The sequence below is a fragment of the Homarus americanus genome, unplaced genomic scaffold (genome assembly GCF_018991925.1).
Source record: "Homarus americanus isolate GMGI-L3 unplaced genomic scaffold, GMGI_Hamer_2.0 scaffold25827, whole genome shotgun sequence".
In the NCBI taxonomy this organism is placed as follows: Eukaryota; Metazoa; Arthropoda; class Malacostraca; order Decapoda; family Nephropidae; genus Homarus; species Homarus americanus.
Genome location: NW_024738300.1, coordinates 632,212 through 650,260, shown reverse-complemented (window position 1 = coordinate 650,260; position 18,049 = coordinate 632,212). Strand labels below are relative to the sequence as shown.

Genomic DNA, 18,049 nt, shown 5'->3' with positions numbered 1-18,049 from the left:
GATTTTAAATTTTTCTACCTTAGGGAAGTTAAGGAGGTGAAATGCAGTGCCACACAACGAACCCCAGAGCCCAGCCAGGAGGGGATTCACCACTGTGGAAGGTGTGGGACGGTTCTTGGGACCACGTACGGAGGGCGCAGCCCTGTCCTGAACTGCACACTCCATGAGATGACAGCCCAAGCAGTGGACTCAAGCTATCCCGGCTTGAGGGGGGCTGACGGCAGATGAACAGAAATCGTCTGGGAATATGTTGGAAATGATGATAAGAGGAAGAATACAGATGGAGCAGAAAATTATCGGAATATGACGGAAAACGAAGATGTATATAAAGGTGCCTGTAGATGAACAGGAAAATCGTCTGGAAGCGGCGAAAATGGGATGGAAAGAAACGTAGATGAACAGAAATTCATCTGAATATGGAAATACCACACGTAGAGGAAGCGCAGGTGAACAGAAAAATCATCTGGAATATTATAGGAACCAGAAGTGAGAAGAAGTCAAGATGTGGTGACACGATCGCAAAGTGCGGTATTGAAGAAAGAAAAACGTGCCAGGTAGAAGATATAAGAGACGCTGTGCTGACATCAGAAGAAAGTCGACGATGACAAGGTGATAATCAGGACCAATCGACTAATGTTAAGTTAAAGGCCGCATTCCTTTATTTTCGGATACCAACTGGATGGAAGACTTGAGCCATGCTGGACCGCAACAAATGTAACATGTTGTTGATGTTGCTATGGCACAAAGAGAGGCACCCCAAATATGTGAAGTAGGAGCATTTTTTTTATGTATTTTAGTATTTCATTCTCTGATTTCCCGTACCACAAAGAATGTTTTTTAAGACAGTCAATTTTCTGGCGAGTTCATCTGATCAACAAGCCAGCATCATGAAACACAATGTTGTGTGCCATTTACTGACCCTATATTATTGTGAATTATGGCTTGACACGGCCTGCCAGGCAATGTAACACCTGTTTTTGTGGTTTGTAGAATGTGATTTGCAAGTTTGCCTCGACACTCAAGTGCTAGATATGAAGGATCTTATAGATCACCTATGCTCACTTACTGTAAGTATGTATTTTATTTTTTCTCCTGTCAGAAGACACGAATCTTATGGGAGTGCATAGTAAGCTGTCAGATCAAACTATGCCAATGAAAAACATACATCTCTAGGGTTGTACTGTAAAATGTAAGATGGGCTGATTGCCCAGGGGAATTGCATGATACTGTACATGATGTTACTGCCCACGGGGTCAGGCTATCAGTTCTCTGAGCATGGTGGTCTTGGCGGGAGGTGTAGTGATGGGCTGTCAGGACCAGCTACATCTCAGAAAAGTCCTCTTGACCTGACATAGAGAGGTCAAGTGTAGTGGAATCCCATGGCTGACCAAGGGTTATAGGTCGGCTAGGCTTCCATGCCACATGTAGCAAGCACCGGCCGGCTTCCTCTCTCCTTAATATACACAATGGCCTACACCGAGAACAGTCCAAATCTCTGACCTGACATTAGGGAGGTGAAGTAGAAAATTCTACGGCTGACTGGGTGAGCGTGAATCAGCCAGGCCTTCCTGATGTCGAAGACGGCCGAGCAAAACATGTAAGAAGGCACTGCCGGTTTCCTCCCAATAACATACACACGGACCCACCTGATGACTTTCTCCAGAAGATACAACTTATAGCCCTGAAAAGTCCAGATTCTGTCCCACATTAAGGAGAACAAATGTAAGGAGACCCTTCGCCGCCCCCCCCTGACCACCAACCCCAGACGGCTCCGCCTCCCACAGGGACGTCCTAGTCCTCCTCACAAGAATGGAGCTGGAGAGACCGGAGAGAGAGAGAGACAGAGAGACACACAGGATCGGAGGAGAGGTCCCAGCACAGCCGAGTCCTGCCCACGGGAGGTGAGGAGCCCAGGACTCCTCCTGACTTCCTGTGTGGTCCCAGCGCAGCAGTCGCCCTCCTGACACCAGTGTTCCAGCTAAGCAGTCTCTGCCAGGCCTTCCCAGGTGTCATGAGTTTTGTCAGAGCCCATGGACAGTTACTTTACGTGGGAAGTGTATCTATTTGGCGTTCGTGTCCGAGAACCAGAGTTCAGTAGCAATATACGTTCCAGTAATCGCAATATAATGTCCCAGTTAAACTTTAATAGAAGGTGTTATTAATGTGTCCATGTCGCCTGTAATTAATAAAGAGTTGCAACGAAGCGGTGCTTGGAGAAGTCGCCAAGTCGCCCTAGACGTAATAGATGTGTATTGACGTTAAGATAAGATAAGTACTTGAGGAGTGTAAATAACTATCACGAGCACGTTACCTCTCTTTATACTCCTATACTATCAATATTCTACCTATATATGTAATCTTCTTGTGAGTTTGTCTCTTTTTTATATATATATATATATATATATATATATATATATATATATTTTTTTTATATATATATATATATATATATATATATATATATATATATATATATATATATATATATATATATATATATATATATATATATATATATATATATATATATATATATATATATATATATATATATATATGTGTATATATATATATATGTGCAAATCCTGTTATAAATCACGAAGAAGAAACACGAAGTTCCCAAGCGCTTCGGTAATTCACATCTTCAGGGGTGAGTAGAGACTAAAGAGAAATACATGTATATATACAGAGAAGGGTGAGACCAGGTCCATAATGGTCAGGTATTGGGTAATGACCGACTAATCTTTAAATAGCATACAACGGTTGGTGGTCAGGTCAGAGGTAAGGTGACCTAACTTTCTCACCTGGTTACAAATCTTCTTAATTACAAAATTGTCCAGTTTGTACATGCCATTACTCAAATTCATGTTGAATTCTTTCGGTATTAATAAGACTAGATTCTATGATGTTCCTACTATCAATTGAATTACAGGGTAATATTGAGGAGGCTTTATCCCAGTCAATGCAATGCTTGTTATCCCTCAAATGAACAAACAGAGCATTCTTTGAAAAGAAACTAATAAGTAATATTTTACCACCTTCAGCAGTCTGGTTTAGATATGTTGATGATGTATTATTTCTCTGGCCATGTAATATATATATATATATATATATATATATATATAAAATAATAAAAAAAAAAATATATATATATATATATATATATATATATATATATATATATATATATATATATATATATATATATATATATATATATATATATATATATATATATATATATATATATATATATATATATATATATATATATATATATATATATATATATATATATATATATATATATATATATATATATATATATATATATATATATATATATATATATATATATATATATATATATATATATATATATATATATATATATATATATATATACTATATATATATATATATATATATATATATATATATATATATATATATATACATTGGTCCACTGAAGAATTGAAGAGGGCCAAGTTAGAAATTGAGAGGCTACGTTGGAGAACCTGAAATTAAGGAAAGAGCTGGCGGTTAACAGGAGAGAAGGATTATAAAGCTAGTGTTCACCCTAAAAATCAAACGAAAGTCGTGGAGTGGGAGGACCAAGCTGGTAGAAGAAGCACACTAAGGGATACGACAACAAACTGACAATGAATAGCTAAAGTGTGTACCAACCCAGCTCAGTCCCTTGATAGACGAACTGGAGACGCAAAATGTGTGATGACAAGGAAGGTATAAAACTTTTAATTACAGACTCTCACAGGTATGTATGGACAGGGCCTTTGTGGCAAAAAAATGAAAAATAGGATGAGGGTGTGTTTGCCGGGAGCTGGGTGGGGGGACAGAGACTGATGGTGGATGGTCAATATCTTGTCTGGTACGGGAATCAAACCCATTATTATCTGCTCCTAGTGCAGGAGGCAATGATATTGGCCGGTGTAGGAGCGAGGGAGAGCTTTGATAAGTTCAAGGCAGCCGCAGATCGTATTAGGATTTGGCAGAGATTCCTGGTCAGGAGGTGTCCCGTTTAGAAGGAGAGTTAGCGCAGTGAATGGTTGTCATGGGCAGTTGGTGTTAACGACTGCCCTTGACAGGATATTGCAGTCAATATCAGTCCCATTCATTGGACAACTGGGACAACTTCTATGGCAGGCGACCTTTTATGTTAGATGGGGTGCAACCTGTCTAGGGATGGAGTATAAACTGGGTTTCTAGAGGCAAGTTCAAAGATATCGAAGTCTTAAACTGCTAAGAGAACATAAAGGGGTGGAGGAGACTGCAGGGAGCGGAACAAGGCGAAAAGATTACAGGAAATAGTGTTAGGAATGATGACAAAACTAATTTAGACAGGAGTTTTTAAAACTAAACGCTGTAAGGGAATAATTCAGAACACGACTAACTTCTAAATGTATACCACGCGAACAGTAGAAGCATGAGAAACAAAAATGGATGATATTAAGGCTCTTGTATGTACCGAAGAAACGATATAATTGCATTCACTGAAACATGGATCAACCTAGACACACGTGAATTACCAGTCGAATACCAAATTGCGGTTACAAACTGTTGTTCCATACCGATAGGGGCATTCAGGAAAGGAGGCAGAGTAGCAATCTATGCTAGGAGCACCTGGAAGCGGAAAATAAATATGCAGCAAAACCAGGTAGGAGGTGAACAGAACACTTAAGAATTCAGCGACGGTCGGAAAAAATTAATCGGTGAGTGAATATAGTAACCCCAATCTTTGATAGCCAAGGCCAATGAGCGACTTATCTGGGATGAATGCGTAGGGCTTCCACAATAACAACAAAGTCTGTATAGTAGGCGACTTTAACTCTGGCCAAATAGATTGACTGTCCTGCCGGTAACTTCCTGCGGCAGAGAATTAGGAGGATTTTCTCGCAGACGATCCAGGATCGCCTTAAAGTCAACATATATAACCGAATCCCACACGGGTAAATAATATACTGGATTTAGTTCTGTCGAACAGAGAAACCTCATTAGCAATGTCGAGGGAAACAACTTGCAAACAGCTTATCACAAAAGAAATTCGATTCCCAGTTGGATTTTCAGGGTGATTTAAGGAAAATTCCACCAAAAGTACCAGATTTCAGAAGGGCAAACTTGGACAGTTTAAAGAGGCAGTTGAGAGAGGGGGTGTCGCGCTTGGCTGCGGAACCTGATGATATTACCGACCTGGATAACGAGATTCGAGACGTTTGCCTCACGACACTTCAAAATAGTGAGTTACTTAATGCACAAAAGGCAGTACATACCATACAAAAAACTCAGATCAGACAACAAATAACTTAAATGGATAAACAATATTAAAAACATCATTGCATGAAGGCTGAAGGCAGAAGGATAAATCAGGATAAATCTCGGAATGGCTAGGTATTGAAGTAGTAGGGTTAAACCGAGATACGAAAAGCAAAGAGGAATAATGAGGTAAGGATAGTAAGAGAGGCGAAGACAAACCCCAAAGGATTCTACCAAATGGTCAAACTAAAATGACGAGAAAAGATTGGACTACTGATGTCAGATCTCCGTATGTAGCTCAATTTGATAACGCACGGAGAAATGAGCAATAATTTGAATAAATATGTCAAATGAAGCCACCATGGAAAATTTAAACATGAAAATTCCACGAGGCACCGACTTGGTCTTGCAGAGAGATAGTGAAGAAAACAAATTAAGTGAGATAGTAGTGACTAGTAACAGCCTGTGAAGCAAATAGTCAAATCCAAAAGCTTCAATAAGTCACTGTCCATAAGATATTTGCCAGAGTATTAAAGGAATGTATGAAGAGTTTTAGTATGCCTGTATGTTGTTTAACATGTCCTTAAAACAGGTGTAGTACCAGAATCCTGGAGGATAGCGTAATGTAATACCGATTTTCAAGAAGGGGGGATAGATCACTATCCTAACTACCGCCCAATCAGTCTAACATCAATAGTAGGCACCATTGAAGCAAACGCATTTCAAACTCTATTCGAAATCAGCCTGGAGAAGCACCGATTGATCAATGAGATTCCTGCGATATTTCACACAAGCGGACGTTCTTGCCTAACTAATCTATTAACATTCTTTTTCTATCAGTTTTCAACCAGTGGATCTAGGGCACAATTATGATGTGGTATATCTCGATTCTTAGCAAAGCCTTTCATAGTCCTCCCACGAAAGACTAATTAGAAAGGTAGAAGCCTGCGGCATCAAAGGTGACATCCTCAATGGATTAGGCGTGGTTAACGGAAACAGCGAGTGAGCATTAACGGCACTAAGTCCCATTGAGCAACGTCATCACAAGTGGAGTTCTCAAGGCTCAGTACTGGACCTGGCTTATTATTTATTATATACACAAACGACATAGATATCGGTACAGACAGCAACATAAGTAAATTTAAGATGACACTAAAATAGGACGCCGCTATCAAATCTGGATGAGGACTCAAAACTACAGGAAGATCTAAACAAATTTTTCGTCTGAAAATGGCGGAGATGAAATTCAATGTCGATAAATGTGCTACTCATAGAGATGTAAAACAGGAAACCAGATACCAGATGAACAACGATGCCATAGAGAAATCCTGACTGCGAGAGAGATTTATAATTTATACAGAACCTGGGGCTAAGCAACAATTTTGTTTTTGCTCAGAATAAGGCTAACATTAAAGCACTTGGGTTCATACAAAGGAGTGTTATTCATACATTCAGCGAGGTCATCCTAAAACTGTATCTTGCTTCCTGTAGGAGACCAATAATCGCGATTTACGAGTTCAGTTCTGGTCAACGATACAGAATGGATATAGAATCCTTGAAAGAATTAGAGGAGACGACAAGACTAATCCCGGCATTAGGAACCTTGGAGTATAGAGACAGGTTAAAGATTCAGATTTGCACCTCGAGAGACGTAGAGCGAGGGGCGACCTGATAGAGGTAAAAAGCAAGTGGAAGGCAGGGCTAAAACAAAGGGGACATTACAAAGGTACCAAAATTATCCAACCAGGAGCGAACTCGTAACAATGGTTTTAAATTAGACAAATTTAGATTTAGGCGTGAAATAGGGTAAACACTGGTTTAAGAAACAGAGTAGTGGATGAATGGAACAAAGTTACCAAATATCACTGTATTAACTCGAAGGCCATGAATTGCTTCAACATAGCTGGGATGCTCATATGAGCACAGGCTGGGGTAAACGGGACCTGCCTAGTGGCACACAGGCCCAGCTGCAGTTTCTCCATTTTTATGTTCTCGTGTTCTCATACATATATACATAATATATACATATATATATATATATATATATATATATATATATATATATATATATATATATATATATATATATATATATATATATATATATATATATATATATATATATATATATATATATATACATATATATATATTTATACATATATATACATATTATATATATATATATTATATATATATATATATATATATATATATATATATATATATATATATATATATATATATATATATATATATATATATATATATATATATATATATATATATATATATATATATATATATATATAGTTCTTCAAACCACAACACTAATATTTGTGTGTACCTTCTCTGGTATTGGTTGACAGTTTAATTGCATCTAAGTTTTATTCGCTGTTTGAAAATCGAGAAAAAAAAACGGCAAACTATATTATGGCAGCTATGGTTCTTACCGCGAGTCGGTGGTGTTATGCGTTAATTGAATCTGTGAAAAAATGGTAGAAAAGGAAAAACATTTCATATTTTAGTATATGACTAAATGTTTTACGCAATATGTTTACTAACCTGTTTTTTTCTAAATATTTCTTGGATGTCAGGATCAGAACTCTGGTTGAAGTAGAGAAAAGTAGTTCCTCGTAATGGTCTGGAACCCCAGGACCAGCCATCTCGGTCGAGGAGATCCTGGAAGGTGTTAATGGGCGGGTACTTGCTCTGGACGGAGAGGTGGGCGATGAGGGAGGAGCGGTAGGCTGTTATGACGATCACACATGTCAGCAGCCACCACCCCATCAGCACCTGTACTAACAGTGCGGAGATAATTAAATTAAACATGAATTATAACATGCGGAGCGGAAAATATTAGGAAATTGTTATGAGAAAGTGGAACAGGAGACAAAGAAAGGTACACACGTACACGAAGTACACAGAGTTCTATCTCCCATAATTGTCACGCGCTTAAAGACCATAGTTGTTGAGGCGCAGTAATAACATTATAACAAAAACAACTGATATTATTTTTCTATACTAACCCAGTGTTTGTAAACACCCATATTCGTTAAATAGTTATTTGAGAGAAATCCCTATAATTGGGTTATAATACTCCTCGAAGTTGTAAATACACAAATGTGGCTCAGCCAATCATCACATGGCAGAAAATTCTTTGCAATAATTGTCACCATTGCCTTTCTTACTGGTCAAAGTGCTTCTCAAAAATTATCCACTTCCACGGTCATCAGTAATAGTTATCAATAGTTTGAGTAATCCGAGTGTATACGTTCATCATATTGACATAGATCATACCCGGGCAGTTGTGTTGGTGGGAAGTGCAGTGACTGGTTGTGCCAGCATCATCCCCCAGCTGTAGAGAAAAGCAGGCACGATCTTGATGCCACGTCCACCTGACACCTTCGACCACTCCCACTGCAGTACCCATAAGATGAATCCGAGGACTAATGTACACACCATGACTGCTACCCACAGATCCCCTGGGACAAAAAAGACCAAAAATGCGCAGACCTCTTTGAGCGAATTGAATTAATTATTTTATTTGCAACAGCACCCAATATCGTGCAACATTAACAGGAGTCAACATAACGCCTAACAAATATAGGGATAGACATAACTCACTTCCAGAAACGTGTTGGTATACACGAATTATGGTCAGGCTTACGAGGATTAACGTAATTCGGAGTTAAGACACAAGACTCACGGCTACACTTCTTATAAAAACAAAACTCATTACCTACAAATGGCCTAGTGAGCGCCAGTTGACGTGGTAGAGGTGCAGGTTTGAGTGACACAATAATTAATGGATCGTGGTTGTAGACCCTAGAAAAGTCGATGACGCGACTCCTTGAATGTGAAAGCGTCAAGTCGAGGGAGAAATCAGCCTGCTCAAGCTGGAGGTCGCCCACGATCCCCGTCCAGGTGCCGTCGCCTACTGGGGTTCCCCAGTTGTTATCCAATGGTTCTCGAAGCTCATATCTGGATGAGGGGTAAATTATTTTTGGAAGTGTAATCATTAGAAAAAGTAATTCTGAAGAACTCTGTTATAGATGGATAGTTATATGGATAGTTAGAAAGTTATACTTGTTTCTTAGGCAATCCAAAGATTTCCCTTTTTACAGAAGCTTTAAGTTAAATAATGAGTATATGAAGATTAATTTCATTAAAGGTAAACAAACGTTGCCAGAAGTTTTTATAAATAGACTTTCTTTTAGTCTCTGTAGTAAGGCTAACCAATCTGGCGGCAATGGTGAGCGTAATTGATAACCGTTTACAGGTAAAACGACCTGAGATTATCTTAATGGTCAGCGTGATTACATACTTTAGTTGGTGCAAAGTGGCTCTAATGTTTGCTTGATTTTCCTAACTTGCGAATTTACGTGTTAGTCTGCCTCTGTTATAAGGTTGCTTTATACAGTATAGTGTAGTCGATGAACTCTTACAGTATTAAATACTTATGACTTTCCTATTCACGGCAAAACATGAATAGACAACGAACGTCGTCTGGGGGTTTTGGGAGACAGTTGGCGGAAGGTGTGTGTAGGCAGTGTATCTAGGGAGTGGGTAGAATTCGTCCCTGGGTTTTCCACCGGTATTTTGGGTCATTCAATAATGCATTTAAGTGGGATTCTACTCAATATATTTGTGACGAGTTGCTACGATCTGCAGTGTTTCAAATATTGAATAACCATAAGTAACTGGAGTACGAGCCTGACAATACTGTGCCACTCAACGTGCATGACACCACATGAAAGCCATCTACTGATATGCGAGTCATATACGCTACTTGTTTTTTTCTTATATTCTTTTTGTTGGCAGTAGCTGTAGGTATTTATTGAGGTGGATGTTGGAGAGCTGTGTTAGATTACTCATTAATTATCAAGCCTTCCCCTGATTTTTAGTTTTATAACTTTAAGCATGGTAAACAATATGGCCTCAAGTGATTTTAAGCATATAATATTTATTTCATATATCAATATGGCCTTTGACCATTGCAATGACCCGACTTACGTGAAGTTGAGATGACTGGCGATGATGTGAAGCATGCGGATGTTGAGGGAATCCTGGGGAACCACTGGGGCACCCGGTTCTTTGGCAGGCTCATAGGAGATAAGAGGCACGTAAGCCAAAACCGACACCTTGAGTGTGTGGCCCATGAAGTTATTCCTTTGATCTGGAAATTTGTTACATTTACCTATCATTTAATTTCTATAGTATATTTACTTAATATACCAGGTCACAGTGCAGTATTACTTCCGCAGGTCTGAATTTTTATTATAATACTAAGTAGAATCAGTGTTAAAACCCTTCTTTCTTTTACTAGTTCAGAATTATCCCAAAGCTTTATATATATTGTATTAATTTACGATAGAAACACTAGTATTCCTCAGCCCTTCACCCAGACTTCATGCTAATACATTATCTGTTTGTCTGTGTGATTGTTTATCTGTTTCTTTGTCTTCGCAATCTCGAGCTGCAATTTTAAAGAGCTTAAATTTGACATGGAGATGTTCATGTACCCTTGAAATGTCCAGATGGCGGATATTTGTGGTGGTGCCTATACGGCGTGTAACGGATGTTTGATACGCACCTGGGAAGAGGTTGACGCCGTGGAGGCCATAGGTCAGGTTCCCCCGGTGGAGGAGTTGGACCTGAGCCTCACCCTTGTTACAGTACAGACATCGCCCGTACACCCACAGCTCCTCGGCCTTATCTCCTGTATACACAAGATAAGGGAGATAAGACCTATGCTTAGTGTTAAAGATATTTAATAAATTATTTTCTGTGCCTTGCTTAGTGACATAACATTACCTCTCTTTGCCACTGTCTTCCTGAGCCTGGTGTTCAGTGGGTGTCCCTGACGAAAATTGAGTCTTTGGAGTGTGAGGTCGTGAAGGGCGAGGTATATGGTGTGGATGGTGTTGCGGAGATTATGATGAAGAAGGATGGATGCCTCACCCTCCTGGACACCCACTATCACCACGCGCGTCATGGGTCGTCGCCATACCTTACACCACTCAAGGAACCTGTGGGAAGGTTTAGCTTTGACCTACACGTCACGTCCATTAGTAAATATGTGTGTACATATAATTTACACATACGTTTTCATCATCTTATTTTATTTTCAGTTAGTCGAAGACCGTACACTATCATCAATTAAATATAAAAATAATTATTTTCTTTGTTTCAATGGAAAATACAAGTCATCTCTGATGGGTCATTTTTCTCAGGACATAAGTTAAGCTATATACACTGATAAGCGACACCTCAATGCATGATCGACTCTCAGTTACATAATAAACAAGTCCCTCGAGTCTCATAATTTGGTGTTTCCTCAGAGTCGCAATTACAGTATCCTCATTACTAACCTGGAAGCGATTTTATTGTCAGTTATGTTGTCGAGGTGTATAATGAGGGCGCTACAGGTAAGCGTAGTGTCTCCCCACAACCCCTGTAAAAGCTGGTCTCTCATTAACTGATCCTTAACTGGTAAATCCTCTGCGTATAATCGCCATACATCCACCATCATCACACCCTGTCCGACTTTTACCAGTTGTCTGCAAAAAAAAAAAAATCCCCAAACAAAACATTGTCAGTGTCACTTTCGTCATCCATTTTATTATACTATATTTCCGTCAGACTATTTGCAATACGCTAAAGTAGACGCTATTTTGACTTCCCTTAACATATTAATAACACCATAACTGCCTTAGACACACCAACTTTTTCAGGTATGCCTCAGGAAACTTTTGCATCAATTTATATGGAATTTTGTGGCTATATTATGGTGTAAACGTAATTACAATAGAAAAATTTACTACTGCATATTGTAGTGATCGTCATCTTCACCTTCATGGTATATTCATCGTTTCTCACAACAATGGCACTCGGACTCTTATACTCAGTTCTTACAGACCGTGGAGTGACAATAGCCCACCCTTTGCCTGCCTTGATTTTTTTTAAACTTAGTCATAAATACAAATAGAATTCCGCTTGTTAGTACCTCTTAAAGTGGTGGGGAGGTCACGGGAGCATGTTTAATATGGCTAACAACGAAAATCCTTTAAAAAAAAAACAATACGAAGCAATCAAACATTTCCAGAAATGATTCGTGCCCTACAATATTTCTGCATTTAGTTTACCTTCAACAAGTTATTTATGCAGTGAAATATGAGTTTCAGGAGAAATATTCACATTTAAAATGGTAGCCATACAGGAAGAGCGTACAGAATATATCGATTACATCCTGAAACTACTGTAAAATCGTATTTCTCATTATGACAACAATAACAGGTCCAATTCTAACCTCAATAACTATAATCACAGAAATTACTATACTTTATTAAAATTGTGGACGTTCATTATGGCTGCCATTATTAAATAATAACATTTTCCGTGATATACTGTATATAGTGAATGATGGTCGTGGTTATATTTTATCTACAGTCAACCATAGATCCAAGGACCCCACACTAGGTCTCGTACTGGCAATTTTACCTGGCAATACTTGGCAAAGTAAGGTCTATTTAAAGTTGATTGTGATTGGTGGATCTATTTTCGACTGAACCACCGTCAGGATAAATATTAAACAATCCAAAGGAAGAATTTTTATAGTAATAAACTATTCATCATTATTTAAGATCACGAGAAGTTTCCAAATGTTCTTATATTTGTTTAAATAATGAAGGAATGATATTAATTAATTGGCAACTCAACTACAACGAGGACTGCCACAAGATTCTCAGAACAAATTTTCTTCACTTTTTAAACAAATATATGAACATTTGGAAACTTCTCATGATCTTAAATAATGATGAATAGTTTATTACTATAAAAATTCTTCCTTTGGATTGTTTAATATTTATCCCAACAGTAAAACAGCCGAGAATACTTCCCCCGTCCCTTACTTTACCAAATATTGCCAGGTAAAATTGGCACTACGAGACTCTGGCTGGGTGGGTGCCTGAATGTTTGACTGACTGGACTGTACATATATAGAGGGCAATTAAAATATCCGTTTTATTCAAGAATAATGTGCTATGGTAATTGGTAATTAAATGCTAATTACAGTTTTTTATATCTGCTGTTATTTGCGTGTTTTTATATTTTTAACATAAGTATGGCATCGATTAAGTAAACAAATGCGTGTTCAAACTGTAAGAAAATAAACAAAATTCGCATAAAGAATTTATTCCTTGTATTAAACAACATTAATGAAAACCCTATCACATTAATTACATAATAGAGCTCAATCAACAACATCATTATATTCCTCTTCATGGACAACGTCTAGCATACTACTGAGCTCAAACTTATTATGATCTCTATCAGCATCACCTAATATTCCCTCGTACTCAAAGTTCTGTTCATTTGAGCGTTTGTTAGTGACCAATAAATCGGCCAGCTCAGTTGGCATACTTCCCACGATCCATTTTGGAACGAGGTGACAAATGGTTCCATTTGTCAGCCATTATTGATAGCATCAGGGATATGATATCCTTGATGCTACCAATAATGATTGACCATATTATGGTTGTACATGGGAGGCATTTTTACCTATAAAAACTTGATAGTTTGCTCTCAGAATGTGTTATTGTAATGATGCTTGACAAGGGGGGAAGAAACTGATATCCACACCAGTTGAACTGCTGATAAGGGAACTATGGGGAGAGTAAGACTGCACGTTTTTCTTATATCTAACTTTGTTGAGCAGGCGGTCATTCTGTTATCCATAAATTTTGCAAGTGAAATCCTCCACTTCATTAAATTCTTTATTTGTTAGATCTGTTCGTTCTCCCATTTTCTGAAAAGATTCCATGAAGTTTGGATGTTTCACCAGGTAGGTCAATGGACGAACTTTACCTCTACAGGCAAAGGTACTTCACACTATCGCAACCCGTGAATGTATGGAGACTGAGCAGAGATAGGCTTAAAATTCCCTTCCAACTTTAGTGACAATGCTCTTTACATCTATCATCATCCGTTTATCGCCTTCTCCAGAATCCATCATGACTTGGGTTTTGAGATTGTTTGCAGAGAAATGATGGACCAGCAGACATAACGCATCTGTGTTAGTTGATCTGACTATCACAGGTGTTTTATCAGACTGCTTGACGGCACGCAAGAGATGCAGTATCATGCGGGTGTCTGCCTCTTCATGTATTGAACACAGGTCTTTATATTCTTCTACCACAGTTCTCTTCCCATCTGGACTAGATAGAATGAAGCATTTGTCTTTGCGAAGTACAGTTGAATTTCATGGAGTTTTATTGATTATTCAGGTTTGGACCACTCTGTGAGGACTTACACTGTATTACTGCTTACGCTTAAGAAATTCTTTCTTGTTAATGTTCGCTGATGATGAAACCCTTTCCCGAACCTTGGGTTGCTCTTTCTTGATATTTGATGCTCACCGGATGGTATGAATCAGTCACAAAGTCAACTCTACCCCATTTGACTCGTGAAAAGCATTGGAATATTATAGATGTCAGCTCTCCGAATGTTCTTGGTTGCTTTTGGAGAGTGTAGAGCAAAGAATTATCAATGGTGTGTATGATCTCCCCACTTGGAGGTTTTTCTTCAATGGAATCATTTCTACTAATGTGTTGCAATTTGGACTTGTCAGTTTTTATCAAGTATCCATCATGAGTGGCTCCATAGAATAGGTGTAAGTGGAAAGTGAAAGGGCTTTTTCGAAATCGATATAATTTTTTGCTGATAAAAGTGTTCACTGAGGAAATGCATTGCATGTGAGCAGTTTACAAAAGACAACTCATTAAGTATTTAGTTTGGGCGTGTAATAGGTTTGAGAGGCTATACTAACTATTGGTAGTGCTAATAAGAGGATTCATATTGCCGGGGGTCATACCAAATTAGAAATACTACTTAGTAAAATTGGCTTGGGGTGGGGAGGGTTTTGGTCTCTGCCCGCTGGACTATTAGTTTTACTCACCTGTTCATTGCAAAGAATGTAGGACTCTGTTCTGTTGTTTCGACCAGCACTAAGTGGCACCCAGCCAAGTGCTGCTCCACCACTTGGCTCACCAACTTGCCTATCTGGTCTTCCAGGTCGTCCTCCACCATGCCATTCTGATTTACAGGGTTGTTAATGAGCACCCCTGTCTTGTCTACGAGGCTCGATCTTTTATCCACAGCAGTACCACCGATACACCTTCCGAACATTAATAACGCAATGATTGCGAAGACACGTGAAGATGTTGACATATTTGCTGAAAAGTGAACAGTTACCTCTTAATTCCTCTACATTTCCTGTGAATTTTAACTTTGTAAATTATAATCCCTTACCATACGTTTCTTGTTTACTAATCATCTTGCTTTCGTCTGTCAGTATCCAGGATTTATCTTACTCATCTACTGGTGACCTGAACCATTATACAGAGCCTGGGACGTATTGACAAAACATTTAAATTTGTGTATGTGTGTGTGTGTTTGTGTGTGTGTGTGTGTGTGTGTGCACATAGGGTGGTGCAATGCGTCGACTGTGGCAGCCTCGCAACAGGCAGACACGCTTACAGAGCTCCAACAAGACCCCAACGGAGGTATCGGAGGAAGAGGTGACCAGCATGGGAACCCAACGACTACACCAACGTGTGATGGCAATACAAGATGGGCAGGCACTAAGGCGAAACCCAACAAAGTGGGCTATCGGCAGTCCATTGCAACTCTCCCTCTCCGCACTCATTGCAACACTTGCAACACTGGATCAGGAAAAGGGAGAGCCAAGATGTGTTGTTGCAGCCTGCGCTCCTTCCTCCCCACATAAATCAATTCACACACAGCCATCATCCAGCTCATCATACTTCTCATCATCATCAAAACCATTATACCCTCAAAAGTCCTATGGCGACGGACGAGCGGCGATGGGGAGAGGCAGAGATGACTGCCGGGAGTCTCGAGTCACATCCCTGCACATGGGTAGCATAGATAAGATGGTCGTTTATGCACTAGGATCTAGGCAGTACTGCAATCTGGTACTGTCTATGCGAGGAGCCACTCTGCTCACCCCACATGGGGAGTGGACTAGAAAAGGTGTCCTAAACATAGCCTGCCTAAAGAACCAACCTGACTGGACAAATGCACTTAGTAAGATCATCCTTATGCGATCGAAAGCACATAAGACGCCTCCAGGCAGGAACAGAGGTGTCGGCAGCTTCCATTACAGTCCGCAGACGACTTCACCCTTGTCGCTCACACTGAACGCGACCTACAGAAGATCTTGAACACCTATGCAGCACTTCGGCCTTGAGGTAAATGTACGTAAGACGCAGATTCTCTTTCAGTCTGCCCCTGGTTTAGCCACACCTCCGCCATCCATCTAGCTTAACGGTACTACCCTCTCTAATGTTACCCACTTTCAGTATCTCGGCTCCCACCTGTCCACGACCGCGCACATCGATGAAGAGATTCAACATCGGATCAGATGCGCATCTCAAGCCTTTGGCAGACTCCGTACCCGTGTCTTCAGCTGTAGGGGGCTGCAATTATCTACAAAGTTTCACGTATATCGAGCAGTGGTCCAACCTACCTTGCTATATGGCAGCAAGACATGGTTCACTTACAGGAAGCACCTCAAGGCACTTGAAGACTTTCACCAACGTAGTCTAAGTTCCTTCCTCCAAGTTCGCTGGGAAGACAAGAGAACAAATGCCAGTATTCTCGCTGTCACTAACTGTAGGAGCATCGATACTCCCATTATCCATGAACAGCTACGGTGGACTAGCCATATTACCCAAAAAAAACAGAAGACTTTCAAAGCAGCTACTTTACAGTCACCTAACGAAATTAAACGTAACGTTGGCGGGCAACTGAAAGGGTAAAGGATAGTCTTAAGACAAACCTGAAAAGTGCCAAATTGAGCCCCTCACCTGGGAGACGATTACTCCACACCTTAACGCTTGGAGGAGCACCATATGAGAAGGCGTCAACACTTTCGAGTTACCCCTACTTCATACCGAGGCAGACAAGCGTCAACACCGGAAAGACGCTATTGCCACCCTTCCCGCATTAGATGTAGCCCTCCACAAGTGCAACATCTGTGGACTGCCCTGCCGGTCCCGTATTGTCCACTCGAGTCACCCCAGAGCTCACCAACGAAGGTGATATCCTTAATAACTCATTTCATTCTATCATAGCTGGATGATCGTCATACTCGATTCCGAGTGACAGCAAAGTATTAGTAGTAGTAGTAGGATAGCTACTTATGTATTAGGATATTTAATATTAAGGTAATTAAATGGTGGCGAAGGTGTGGCTATTGGGGGAGGCTGGAGGCCATTTGTTAAAAAAAAAAAAGTAGTAGTAGTAGTAGTAGTGTGTGTGTGTGTGTCTGTGTTTGTGACTTCAGGCTACCACAAAAGTAACACCTTGAGCTACAATAGGTTGATAACTATACCCTTATGGCACACACACCAGTGGCTCTGCAAACTACCCTCTCTGTAGTTGTAAATGCCTATAGAAGAATGGGACTTTATGTCAACACTCAAAAAACTAAAATTACAGGCCAGGGGATGCTGATGAAAATGAATGGCGCCATCGAGCCAAATTTTTAATATTTAGGAAGCTTCCTTTCTTATAACTCTAACATAAAGAGGAAATTCAAAACCGCTTAGAGTAAGCTCAGACTGAGACTGCACCTCGGCGAGGCAAGATCTTCTCTGCTCCCGAGGTACTACTTGACGATGAGGCTGACCTGTGACCAGGCGAAGGTCGTAAGACTGTATCCAGTCACATGCCCTTCGCACAAGCAACTAAA

At 39.6% G+C, this 18,049-nt stretch overlaps 1 protein-coding gene across 1 annotated transcript in view; it reads right to left on the bottom strand.

The window, feature by feature from the left end:
- LOC121873902 (glutamate receptor ionotropic, kainate 3-like) overlaps positions 1 to 16,390 on the bottom strand; it is a 21,589-nt gene extending 5,199 nt beyond the window's left edge. The window contains exons 1-9 of the mRNA XM_042377780.1: positions 16,360 to 16,390; positions 15,230 to 15,506; positions 11,646 to 11,834; positions 11,089 to 11,303; positions 10,868 to 10,993; positions 10,288 to 10,450; positions 9,014 to 9,255; positions 8,572 to 8,756; positions 7,837 to 8,067 (exon numbers count right to left, since the gene is read on the bottom strand). Coding sequence (XP_042233714.1) covers positions 7,837 to 8,067; positions 8,572 to 8,756; positions 9,014 to 9,255; positions 10,288 to 10,450; positions 10,868 to 10,993; positions 11,089 to 11,303; positions 11,646 to 11,834; positions 15,230 to 15,506; positions 16,360 to 16,390 — 1,659 coding nt within the window. The remainder of the gene's footprint in view (positions 1 to 7,836; positions 8,068 to 8,571; positions 8,757 to 9,013; positions 9,256 to 10,287; positions 10,451 to 10,867; positions 10,994 to 11,088; positions 11,304 to 11,645; positions 11,835 to 15,229; positions 15,507 to 16,359) is intronic.
- Positions 16,391 to 18,049: the final 1,659 nt, after the last annotated feature.